Raw genomic sequence first — 13,823 nt, forward strand, 5'->3', positions numbered from 1 at the left:
TTCCAATAGGCCCTCCATCTGTAGAGAGTATTTGTAGTTTGTGCTTCATTGCGAAAGGGTGAATAACAAGTTGATTCATTAGAAATTAACTAATAAAATTTCCCCCATTACCAATATTAATAGAACTACTGATAATAACCAGCACTGAAATGCAATTTCTAAAATTGGATTAACTACAAATGTCCACCCAACCCCCTAAATATGGTGAGTACTTCAGTTTTCCACAACCTTCCCTCTATTTTTGGGAAATATACCATTTTTTTTTTTATCCAATGATTTATGTGATTCTTTATTGTCTTTTCTTATATGGTTATACAATAACTGGTTTTAAATGAATGTGCTTTCAATTCTATGGTAATCAAAAGGAGTATATCTTTTTATGGCAAGACTAATAACTTCTTCAAGACTGTAATATGCCATCTCATATTTTTCTTAAAACATGTTTGCCCCCACCAGCTGCCAGGATTTTCAAAATTACAATATAGCCGCCAAACAACTTATTTCCTTGTCTAAATTTTACTAGATGAAGGGTGGCAACTCTAAACTCATGCTGTCATTGACCTATCATTTGGGTAGGATAATGCATATTGGCCAAAGCAGCTGTGCCTCTGTAGTTACTTGTGTAAAAATGTTTGTGATGAGGTGTTTTATGGATGGACCTGCCTGAGTCACTTCAGGATTTTCTACATGAGCCTGTGAGTTATTAAATTAAAACCATAACTGTTGAACAGTTATACTGAGACCATTAGGTTATTTTGGCTGTGTGACTGTCGAATCTCAGGCAAAACCCTCTAGCAAGCAAAGCTTTATTATTGCCAAAGGGAAGTAAATGACCAGTCTAAAATGTTTTAACTAAATGAGTAGGGACCAGGAGATTGAGAGAAAAAAATGTAAAACAAACGAGAGGTGAAAATATGTTGTTAGGTTCTACATCAGGAGATAAAAATGACCTAGCAAATGAAATTAAGATGTTACACAAAAATCATTGGTCAAAAAGACAAAAAACAAGTGTTAATAAAAACTAAGATTGCCTTTTCGTAACTTGCACTACTTAGTGTTTATTCTTGGAATGTTGTATTTATCAGAATATAGAGACACATAATAGTACATAATAAAAGTGTGATGATGCAATGCAGCACAACCTCAGATCATGTATCTAGCAACCAATCTTCAGTTAAGAACAACATGGCTGTGGTTATGAGAAGCAATTAGCACAAATAGAGGGAATAAAACTGACAAATGTAGGTTATGAAAATAAATTAAATTGTTTATAAACATAATAATCAAGCCATAATCATAAGAGGAAAAAAATAGTTTTAGAAGATGAACACATAAAAACCTGCTGGTCAATACAGTGAAGTGCTGTGCCTCTTCACTTGCTAGAATTTCAGGAGCAACAAAGTTTTACACCTCTCTTTAAGTAGTGCATCTACTTCTGAACAATCAAGGTCTCATAAATGGTCATACAGTACTTGTGGGTGTCAGGCACATAAACATTAACAAACTGAGTTACCAGAAAATTTTCCATTGCTTGGAATTTTCCATTGCTTTGGAAAAGTACAGATAAAAGAGACCTATATACTCTATAATTGCCTTTTCCAGAATGTAGAGCTCACCTTGAATACTGTAAATATCTACATATAGTGGTTTTTTTGCAGAGACTTAAATGTATGTTCTGTTAATACAATTGAAATTTGCGTTGATAACAACATTCTATCAAGACAATTGCTGAAGTTTGAAAAATGAAATGTGGCAAGACACCTAACAGTACCTAAATATGGCTATAAAGAATAGAAGGACCTGATTTAAACTCCATCCATCCCATAGTACTAGACTGCAAGTATACAATTACTAAATTCCTCATTTAAGACTATATAAGACTTTTCGCTTGGGAGATGAATGAGTACTTTCTAAGCTGAGACATGTCTACCAAATTTTATGTTGACATGAGGTAATTCATGGAATAGGTAAAAATAGTTATAAGTATAGTATACCATCCAATCCAAATAAGAAAAATAATAATTGCATAATAAAAATTTTCAGAGGCTTAACTGTCTTTAGCCAGTAATCAATGGACTTTGCAAATGCATTTTGAATTTGTCAGCATGCTTTAAGACACACAGTAACAAGAACAGCTCTGTCATATACATATGATATATAATATATACATTTTTAAACCTGTTTAATCCAATTGCAGGTCACCAAGAAGATGTACCTGTTTATACATTTAAATAAATTGATGTTCCTTAAATTGCATGTCCCCTAATAAATTAAGAACTTAAAAGTCAAGCAGTCTGCTCTTGGCAAACGGTGAAATTTAATTATTCTTGAAGTTACTAGTGCTCAAATGAGAGTACTCTGCAATGAAATAGGCCATTGAAGACTAATCAATAATTAAACTGCTTAAATTATACAGTCATGTATTCAGTACCATACATTTTATAATGTATGTGGCTAAAAATAAGGCCAAAGTGTATGCAGATGCATGAATCACTCTTGTTTAAAAATGGCACTGTTTATACCATTGTTTTGCCTTGCCAGAGTGCAGATGATAATACTAGAAATAATTTGGAAAGTAGCTGAACCTGCTTCTGTCATCCATTGATGCCTTTCCCTCAAGATTTAAACTTATAAAAATTGCTTTGTACTGCTACATTTAGCAATTTCATGTTTCATATATTCCTTGCATTGTTTTAATATCTTTATTTATGTCACATTACTCCTATTTGATAAGTTAAGACCTTAAAAATTCTACACACTGTAAAATACTGTATGCTACCGTATTCAGGAAACACCAAAGAACAGATCATTAATTTTATTACTGTCATATGTTAGACAACAGAATATCTTCTTTTAAAGAATAAGATAGTGGTATAACATTTTAACTCCAATCTCTGTAAAACTGCTGGAAGACAAGAAAACAGCAAAGGGTTCTGAATTATTCAGTATATTCAGGTCAGCTACAAGAATATTCTGATTTGCTAAGGTAGTTTATTTAAGTAGTCAGCCTTTGTTGTATTTTAATCAAGATCGAATAACCAAATATACAACTTTAAAGCCAGTGGCGACATTAATATCATATACTGTAAATAAATAAATAAGCTTCCTTGAGAAATAATTGAAACCCCTTCAATCTCATCAAACTTACTTCATCTAACTTCCATAAGAGAAGCTTTTTCAAAATCTTCACGTTGCATTGCTCGTTATAATGAAAAAAAGAGATTCTGTTAAAAAAAATACAATTACATATAAACGATTTGCACACAGACGTAAGGCTATGCAAAAAGAACGAGAAAAGAATGTGTTGAAATGCTTACTGTAAATGTAACTTTTGGAGGCACAAGTAATTTTTTTGTTTTTCTAATTTAGGGATTGTATTTTTGATGCAATGTGAGTGACAGTTTGGATGAAATGAGAAAAATAAAGTGTATGATGGTAAAGGAACAGTATGTAAAACAAAGGGAAGCAAAAGCGAGTGAATTAATAACGAAACGTGTTCGGTGTATACCGTAGCAACATTTCTGACAAAATAATACTTTGGATGAAGCCGCACAATCCATTTTATGTTTGTTAAGTCTTTTCATCTTTAATCTAATTCAATCTCATCTACCTAAAACATTGCTTAAAGTTTTTACAGTAATAATAACTGAATTCGATCAATTCAGTCCTAGATCGTGCAACGCCAGAGCCTACCTATGCCAGCTGCTTCGGGCGCTTGCCGGGAGATGATGACAGCAGTAATAATAATTTGGAGGAAGCAATAACAATCCTAAAAGATACCTTTTAACAGTAAAGACTTTTTTATTTCTCGAAAGCTAATAAAAACGGAGGAAAAAAATAAGTAAAAAAAACTGTCAACAAGTGAAATGTATAGCAACATAGCATCTGTTATATCCACACTGAAAAAGTGCTGCGGATGTCTGAATTTGAAACAACTGGAGTGGGTTAAATGCCTCTATCAAGAAGCAGTACTCCTTTCACCAGTCTTGCAAATTCAAGAGTATTCTCTTAAAGAAGTCGCATATGACACAAATTTGAAAAAGTCAAAAATATATATATATCACTACCTCTATCCGCAAACAAGAGAGCCAGGTCCATTTCCAGAAATAAATATTTAATGGCAGGATTTTTATCTTCCGCCCATGATCGACGGCCGTTGCAGCGCTGCTCTTCAGAGGTGTAGCCACACCTTTCAAAGTGTCCAGGTGCCATGCGGCTTTCCCCATGTCCACTTCCATTCGCCGCTGGAGAAACTCATATTTAAGCCGTAATGCACTCAACTAGTTACTCACTCACGCACCCGTGCGCGCTCAGTGCCAGCCTTCGGCTCAGCTCACAGAGACTGCGGCTCGAGAGTGGATGGGAGGGTACGGAGTGGAGATCGGGGAGAGAAGGCATTAAAATTCAACAGGAGTACAAAAGCAGCGGGCAATCCCATACATTCACACCCGCTCACGATAAGCAGATCTTTCACTCTTTAGTCATTTTGTGTGTGTGTCTGTGTGTATGCCGTGGACTGCATACTTCAAATGCCAGCATCAACCAACATGCGCACGCGCGCAGGATTCAGTCTATTTATCGCGCTTCCACGTCTATTGATTTCTTCCACCTCGTAACCTGCAGGCAAATTCGCCTAATTGGCATCCTTCGCAGATGTGCTCTTAGTTACGGGCTAAACTAAATAGGCAGCAACCAGTTGTATCAGTCTGCTATTTACTTGAAGTCACCAGCTCCCTCGTGTCCTCTTCAATCTTCCCTTCGGATTTGCAGGCAGGCAAACAAAATAACGGTATTCCCTGACCATGCTCCCACAAGCCATGAAAACGATCTTTTTGGTCTATTTTCAGGCACTGCAATCGACATGACTTTAATTGCATAGATCTTCTAGCCATGTGCTGTAATTAGCACTGAAAACATCGTGGAAACCGCTGCAATGGTTTACATAACAGGTGTCAGAAACAAATGAACGCGTATGCCAACTGCATAGAAATGAAACGCCGTGCGTGGTATATAGGGGTTATATGGTGCCTACTTTCAATAAGTGTGAATGACAGGATGGAGAATTCAATTTACAAGGCTGTAGAAGATTCGGCTTATTTCCATTGTCAAGCGCTGGTAATATTCCCGGTACAGAATCACTATACTGCAGCAAACGAGAATCCTGACAGTGTGAAAACAAGCACGCCAATATGAGGTTATACGTATTGTACACTTGCTATCTCTGAATGAAGTCAAATCCACAACAAATGGTTTTATCAAAAACAGTAAGGAATGGTCATCATGCTATACAGTTTATTTCATCATTTGGGAGCCGTGCTCTATAGGTAGCGGCGCGCGCAATGCAGGGCCAACCCCGGACGGGATGCCAGTTCATGCGTACTTACTGTAGGTCTTCACAGTCACAGTGGAGCACTAACTGAAGCAACTGCATGTGTGTAGAAACTGTAGGAAATATACGACAAAGCAGAGATGAAAATCAACCAAGCAGCACGACTGTGGACTATGGGAGAAAACGAGACAATGAGTCAACATGAGGAGAACGTTTATACTGCGCAGAGTCAGAATTGGAAACAGGTTCCAAGTGTTGCAATGAAGCAAGGTGATCGTTGTGTCACTCTATCTATCTATCTATCTATCTATCTATCTATCTATCTATCTATCTATCTATCTATCTATCTATCTATCTATCTATCTATCTATCTATCTATCTATCTATCTATCTATCTATCTATCTACATTTTACATTTACATGTACTTTATTAGTAGACACTTTCACCAAAAATGACTTACAAAGGAGGTCAATATAATCAAGTAGTCATCAGTTTATGGACTGTTTGGAAAAGAAGTGTTACAGAGCAAGGGTTCAAAAATAACCATCAGTGAAGAGTTCAGAATAAAATTCAAGCTAGTTACAATGCCTAGATTGCAAAACCTAACAATTATTATACATTAGAAACAACTTCACTAAACAAGAGAGTCTTCAAATGCTTCTGAAATACATTGAGGGGGAGTCAGCTGTTATGATGGAGATGGGCAGTTCATTCCACCAGCCAGAAGCTACACATGAGAAGAGTCTGGACTGCGATTTGAGACCACACAGAGGTGGCATCACCAGACACCTGACAGCAGCAGATCTGAGTGGTCGAGAAAGAGCATAGGTTCTCAAAAATGTCTTCATATACAGTGCATAGATGCATACCCACTGACTGCTCAGTAAGCAAAGATCAAAGATCTATCTGTCTATGTATTACTAAACAACCCAAAATATACATATTTGTCAAGTTTATATTACTTATTTTTATGTTTCATTATATAGTAAGTTGTGAAAACAATGAACTGAAGTGTTTTTTATTGATAACAATCAAACAAGCATTATTTTGTGCTACACAGAAAAAAGAGCTCATTACATGAAAAGGAGCAAAAAAGCTGATATATTCATAATAATAATACATGTTATGTATACAGCACCTTTCTCATACTCAAGGTGCTTTCATCCATTACTGAAACCTTTCAATCCAACACTTAGTTGCAGAGCCTAGCCATGCAATGCAGGAAAGATCCAAGAACAGGGTACCATTCTGCTACAGGACACAATCACCCACTCAATTTAAAGTTGCCATCACATACATTTGTGGTGGGGGAAACAGGAATTCTCAGAGAGGAAAAAACAGGTAGACATTATGAGAACATGCAAACTTCACACAGATGCAAATAGAGATGGGATTTGAACTAAGATGCTGTGAGGTAGCAGTGCTAACCACTGCACCACCGTAACACCCATCTCAATCATATTAATAGCACAAAATAGAATGCGATTAATTTCAGGGACAGTTTATACTCAGTTTAATTTCTATCTCTTAGCTGAAAGCCATATTAAATGACTTGACAAGGTCACTTGCCACCAAGAGCAAGCATGACTGGTCATTCATTCAGTAATTAAGAATTAGAGTTGGAAAGAAAAACATCACAGTCATATACAGTATTCTAAAAATCTAAGGTAGAGGGCTGCAGTTTTTTTACTTTCTTTCACCTTTTGAATGATTCCAAATATTTTCCAACCTGTACAAAATGACAGTAAAATCCACAAATGCAATGAGCCGACTCTTACTCAAAGTAATTTAATGAGAATATAATTAAAAGTCAATATAGTAATATGAGCACTGGTCCATTACTGGTATTCACATCATGGAAATGCCAAAGGGGAGCAAAAAGAAGACTATCAAAGCAAATCATAATGGTGCTTAAAGCATAGCAAACAGTGTTTATTCATTTAGAAAATGAAGTTTGGTTTATGATATTTGCTAATGTCCCAGCTGGGGGATCAACTACACAAATGCAGAATGCAGTTTTATTCAGTGTAACATACAGTATAAAACAGAAACCTAGAATTTCCCAGGTGGCCATCTATCGGTTTGGGGAACAAAATTGCTACCATGAAGTTACTGTTTCCCTCCAGCGCCTAACAAATGTTTTATGCTTCCTCCAGTGTGGCTTCTTTGTATGTTTCCCATGGGTTTCATCTTTTGTCCTTTGCTTTGCACAATGAAAAAAAAAGAAATTATTCAAAAATGGTCAAAGGATATACATTCAATGTCCAGTTTACCTGTACTGGGTAAAAATCTCTTTTTGCCTCTGTAATAGCCTAAAACCTTCAATTTGAACTAGATACCGGAAACATTCCTTTATGATTTTTGTCTCTGCCGACTTGATAGTATCATGCAGTTTCTGCCTCTTTTCAAGCCCCACATATTCATGCAGTCTCTCTACCTAATCATACATTTGCTGTACTGGATTAAGAACCGGGGACTATAGAGGCCATTAGAGTGAACTGAAATCACTTTCATGTTTGTAGGAACAGCTGGAGGTACTGAGTGCTTTTTTTACATGTCTACTATTTGAAGAAGAACAGATTGTGAATAAGAATAGACATAAATGGTCAGTAAAAATGCTCAGTGTTGCATGAAGTATTCAGACATACTTGAGTAAAAGTAGATATACCTTTCCGAAAGGTTACGCAGATAAAAGTAAAATTTGCCCATGAGCAAACTTCTCAAGTAGAAGTTTTAAAATATCTGATATTAAGTGTGCTTAATCATTAAAAGTACTAGTAAATGTAGGATCTCTCTGTTTTATATCCATCCATCCATTTTTGAAACCTGCAGGATTGTAGGGAAGCTGGATGCCTATCCCAGCAAGCTTTGGGCACAAGGTGGGAGTAAGCCCTGGACAAAGCACCAGTCCATCGCAGAATCAATAGACACACACTTATCAGGGACAATTATCGTTGTCAATTCACCCTACCTCAATGTCTTTGGACTGTGTGGAGGAAACTGGAGAACCCAGAGGAAGCCTAAAGCAGAGAAGGGGAGGACATGCAAACTCCAGACAAGGAGCCCCCAGGACTAGACCCTGGTCCCCATGTTGCAAGGCAGCAGCACAACTGCTGTGTCACTATCCACTTTACAGTCAAAAACAACTTTTGCAGACTTAACAATGATTCCTTCTTTGTTCTTTTTGTTTGAGTTGAATTACAATCACTAAAATATGAGCCAAGTAACTGCAACCTGAGGTAATGACATGCAGAAAGTTCAGACAGCTTAATTATTGCATCTTAATTTAGTGGAGTAGGCGCTAATATGAAAGGCATACAAGTTTCCTTCACTTTAAGAAAGAGCTGACCCATTTCTAAAAACTCCTTCATAAAGTGAATTTTCATAACATACACACCTAATTACAATTTATTTAAATTCAAACATTTTTAAGCATTCCTGAGAGCTTAACATTACTCCTTTTTTTTCAAATATCATTGAACTACATAAAATTTCATTTAATAATAACACTAATGATTAAAACAAACCCTAGTTGTGTTTACTACAGTGCTTTACCTAGATGTTATCACTTCTAGTTTCACAATTTTTCTTGGGCTTTTGCAGCAAATTCATGTTCTGGTGAGAGGATGTGAGTAACACACTTGACAAGATGAGTGAATCACAGCACGTGAACACACACATACACCTTACTGCAGACTGCTGATCTACCCCGCTCCATTTGGCAGGCTGCCATGAGGACAGACCGCAGCTGTGGCATTATGGGAGACAGGTGCTCATGCCACATGTTCTGATGTTGCTGGCACTGTACCTAGAAAACTTTACCCAAACCATCATACTAACACTAACAACCAGTCCCAATCACACATGAAAATATCAACCAATGGATTCATGTTCTTTATACTAAATTCATAGTATAGCAGAAATTGAGATTTGTCTTACGAGGTCACATTTTTACAATCCTTGATGATTCACATTTTGTGATCAACTGTCCACTAAACTGTCATCTTTTTGTTGCCTTCTGCTGCTTTAGGTTCAACTCATTGTACATTTTAAGATGCTTGTCTGCACATCAGGTCTGTAAAGAGTTTTTATGGGAGATTTTGGGGTTTTAATTTTAACTTGAACAAGTCTGGCAATCCCCCTCTGAATTTTCTCATTAACTGCTTCTCACTGGGATTTTATTATTTTATACTCTCTAGTCTGTAAAGTCTAGTGACTGAAATTTGTGAGAAACAACAGCCATTTCTGAGATACTAGAACTATCATATATGCTACCAATATTCTTACCACATTACAGTCGCTTAGATAACATAAATTGCTCATTGTAATGTTTTCTGAAACAACTAAACCTCTTCATCATGCCTGTATGCTACAGTAAATACTGTACATTGACCTACTAAGATATGATTGGTTGTTTTGGCAAGCAAGGTATTTGCGATAGCAAATGAGAATATCTAATAAAATATCCATTGTGTGTGTTTATAAATGCTCAGAAATAATGTAAAGGTTACAGGCTGTACTTTTTTCTCATTGTCACCTTTGCTTTTCATATCAGAGTAACTTGAGTATATATCAAACCATTGTGTAGCACTGCTGCCTCGCAGTAAGTAGACCTGGATTCACTTCCCGGGACCTCCCAGTGTGGAGATTGCATGTTCTCCCCGTGTCTGTGTGGGTTTCCTCTCACAGTCCAAAGACATGAAAATTAGGTGCATTGGCGATCTTACATTGTCCCTAGTGTGTGCTTGGTGTGTGGGTGTGTGTGACGTGCAGTTGGCTGCTGCCCTGCCCAGGATTTGTTCCTGCCTTGTGCCCTGCGCTGGCTGGGATTGGCTCCAGCAGACTCCTGTGACCCTGTGTTAGGATAGTAGCGGGTTGGAAAATGACTGACTGACTGATATCAAACTATGTCTTCAGTGTGCCAATATTAATGGAGGATGTAATGCTGTATATTACATACACAAATATATATTGTTATAGGCTGCATGGAGGGCAAGGGGTTGTTAGGAAAGTACAGAAACAAGATTAAAAAAAAAAAGCCTGGAAAAGTAAAAGGAAAACTCATGCAGGGTATGGTAATGCAAAAGGCATCATCACAAGGGTAAACCTTTTAAGTGTATAGGTGCTCCATAAGTCTGGCCAATACACTAATAATAATAATAATAAATTTTATTTATATTGCACTTTGTGAAGGATATAGGGAAGGTTGTTTTGTTTTATTGTTTATCTTAACCTTTATATTTTCTGTGTGTTTGGTTTTCATTTTTTCTTGGAAATGTTCTGTTTTAGTTTAAATTTATTTAATTGGTTTCGTTTAGTGTTTATTATTAGTTTATGGTAATTTTTAAATTAATCTTTATTAATTATTTCAATGTAATGACTGTCACTCATGTAATAAAGCTTTGTTGTGATAAAACTGATTAGGTAATTGCCCTCAGGTTCTGTAGCTTAACTTAATTGCAGGGCAATTACCTAACCAGGGCTGTAAAAATCTGCATTTGCCACTCATTTTATGGAGAGGCATTAGTTAGCCTTCAGGTTACTTTGTCTTTGCTCCCCTTTTGAATGTTCTTGTGTGAGTTTCATTTTTGGAGGTCTTAGAATTTTACTGTTTGCATCTCTGGCATTTAAACTTCAGATTTTGCTTGTTAAGTTCTTAAATTTAAGATTTTAGTATGGCTTGGACTTTTTGGATTATTTTTATAGTGTTAGTATAGTGTGTTTTGCCTTTTGGCTTTGGCATTTTCTTTTGGAACTATGTTCATTTTTTAAATTTTTGACATATTTCCTATTTTGAATTGAGTTCCTTTTTCAATTAGTTTAGTATTGACATTCATTTTGTTATTTTATTCCCAATTTAATTTAACTTCATTTTGCTAATTTTCTATAGTACAGTTCCTTAATTAATTTGTCTTAGTGGCTGGAGTTTTTTTCAACATCAGTATCTACTACTACTACTTCTCTTCGTCCCAACTGGGAAATTAGGCTGAGGTGAATTACTTTCATCAAATCCAGTCTTTGGCAACATGTTCAATTTTCCTTCTTTAGTTCAGATGTTTCTGTCCTCTACCATGTTGTTTTTGGCCACTTTTGTTTCATGTTTCATGTGAGAACTACTTTTAGGACACGGTCTTGGTACATTCTTAACACATGCCCTAGCCATCTCAGACACCAACATTTGATCTCAAGTGCTACATTTAGGCATCTCATCTTCCTGTAGAGCTTGCCATTATTTTCCACAGATACTTCTCACTTACCTTGGCAGCGACATTCATGTCTCTGGTGACTCTTCCTGTGAAGTCAGTAGATGGATTGGGAGAGCATGGGGGTGCCATGAGGTCGCTGGAAAGGGGTGTGTGGCGTTCCCAATATGTCTGCAAATGGACAAAGGTCCATGTCTTAAGAGTCCTGGTGCTTTCTGTTTTTTTGTATGGTTACAAGACATGTATGCTATCCAGTGACCTGAGACGAAAACTGGACTCCTTCGGTTCTGTGTCTCTTTGGAGAATCCTTGGGTATCGATGGTTTGACTTTGTGTCGATTGAGCAGTTGCTCATGGTGTCCAGAATGAGACACATTACCTGCATTGTGTGCATCAGTTACACCACTACAGTCCTGTGGTGCGATTCTCCAAGGGTGATCCGGCTCGCAGGATCCTCATTGCTGAGGGCCCGAGCGGCTGGACCAGACCAAAGGGGCGCCCATGTAACACCTGGCTGTAGCAGATAGATGATCATTTCCAGAGGGTGGGACTGGACCGCGTGTCTGCCTGAAGGGTGGCCAACCAGGATCCCAAGCTTGTTTCGTCATGCTGTGGGTGTGGCCATACACTGTACCATTGCATGCTCCCCATCATGACCTGACCTGACCTTCTCAGGCATCCATTATGGAAGCCGTTGAGAGATCTCATTTTCCTTTGAGTTATGCTCCAGCATTGTGCACTGTACAGCAAAACAGACTTCACATTGCTCTTATACAGGAGGATCTATGCTGGAAGCTACATTGCTTTGACCTTCAGATAGACTGAAGTCAGGCAGTCATGCTGCCAACTTTCCTTAATCTTGCCCTGATATCTTTATTGGCTGTATTATCAGTACTAACAGTGCTCACCAAATAAGTAAATTCCTTTACATTCTCAAGAGTCTTACTGTTTACTGTGACGGGTACATGAGTTGTTGAGTTGATGTACATCAGTTTAGTTGTGAGGGGGACTGATAATCAACCAAGTTTGTTTGCTGTATATATTTGGTTTATCAGTCTTGTCTTGTAGTTTGACATGTTTAGAGGAGAGTACAGAAAGGTCATCACTAATGTCCAAGTTCTTTATGGGGGATAATAGAGTCCACTGCATGCCTCTGCATTTGTCTGATGTGGTATTTTGCATGATCCAGTCAATGGCAACTAGGAGAGGATGAAGGAAACAACCCCATCTTATCATACACCCTTCTCAACCAGGAACTAATTTGTTAGTGTGTCATCAAGAATAATGCTGCATTTAAAATTTTGATAAAACAACCCTACTGTCATGACAGGAAAACAGATAAATAGTCTCGGGAGAAAACCAGGAGATACAAGCAAAAGGCAAACAAAAAAAAATAAAAATAAACCGAAGTGACCAAAACCCAGACAAGAGGCAAAATTCTAAGTCAAATAACACACAGTAAGTGAAAAAACAGACAAGACATGAAAAGCAATCAAATTAGTAAGTCAAAATAAAAAAAAGGATCTTAACTGAAGATCGGATAAGGCTCAAATCAAAAGGCTGACCTTTTATGCCGTTTGCTGATTAAGTCAAGGTCACAACCCTGGAGACCACACCCCCTAGAAGCGTGGAAAGTGACCCTGACAATGGTACACAATATGGCTTCAAAACATCGATATTCTGCCTAAATCATTCCAAATACCATGGTAATTATTTTTGGAGTAACTTCATATAACCTTAAGATCTTCGATAGAGTATGATGTTGCAGGTTGTCAAATTCTTTCTGTAAGTCAATAAAGTTAATGTACTGTACAATGGACTATTCCATTCCAGACATTGCTCAATGATGTTCTTTAGAGCAGAGATCTGTTCCATGCATCCTCTCTCCTTTTATATACCTGGAGGCAAATCTTAGCAAATGTAGGAATTATTTCCTGGCAATACCATAGCATACATTAACCTGCAGGGCCTATGGATGCCTGAATTCTGCTTATAGTTAATTAAGGATTGTAGACTGAGCAGTTAGTCCAAAAGCAAAAGTGCTATGAACAATTTGAACTTTTAAAGGTAAGTCTAGCCATAAAACTAGTCATAATCCTACACCCCATCAAGACCATGTTGCCCATTTAAGAGAAGGGGTTCAAGAGACCTGACCCATTAACAACTATAGAAAGACACCATGGTCTTAGGGACTGCCAAAGGAAATTCAAGCAAATAAAATCAAATTAACAAGACTTCATGGTCTTCCCTGCACCACAGTGCATCATATCTGCCTCCTCCTAGATATATTT

General features: G+C 37.2%; 1 protein-coding gene across 3 annotated transcripts in view; it reads right to left on the minus strand.

Annotated features, from left to right (window-relative positions):
• Nucleotides 1–13,823, minus strand: part of LOC114655114 (cortexin-3) — an 85,521-nt gene that overhangs the window by 19,708 nt on the left and 51,990 nt on the right. The window contains exon 1 of one of the 3 annotated variants that reach the window (XM_028805991.2): nt 4,068–4,652. The exons of the other annotated variants lie outside the window; for them this stretch is intronic. Coding sequence (XP_028661824.2) covers nt 4,068–4,212 — 145 coding nt within the window. The 5' untranslated portion in view covers nt 4,213–4,652. Of the gene's footprint in view, nt 1–4,067; nt 4,653–13,823 lie in introns of those variants that run through there. 3 annotated transcript variants of the gene reach the window in all.

Source organism: Erpetoichthys calabaricus, chromosome 7, assembly GCF_900747795.2.
Source record: "Erpetoichthys calabaricus chromosome 7, fErpCal1.3, whole genome shotgun sequence".
Lineage (NCBI taxonomy): Eukaryota > Metazoa > Chordata > Cladistia > Polypteriformes > Polypteridae > Erpetoichthys > Erpetoichthys calabaricus.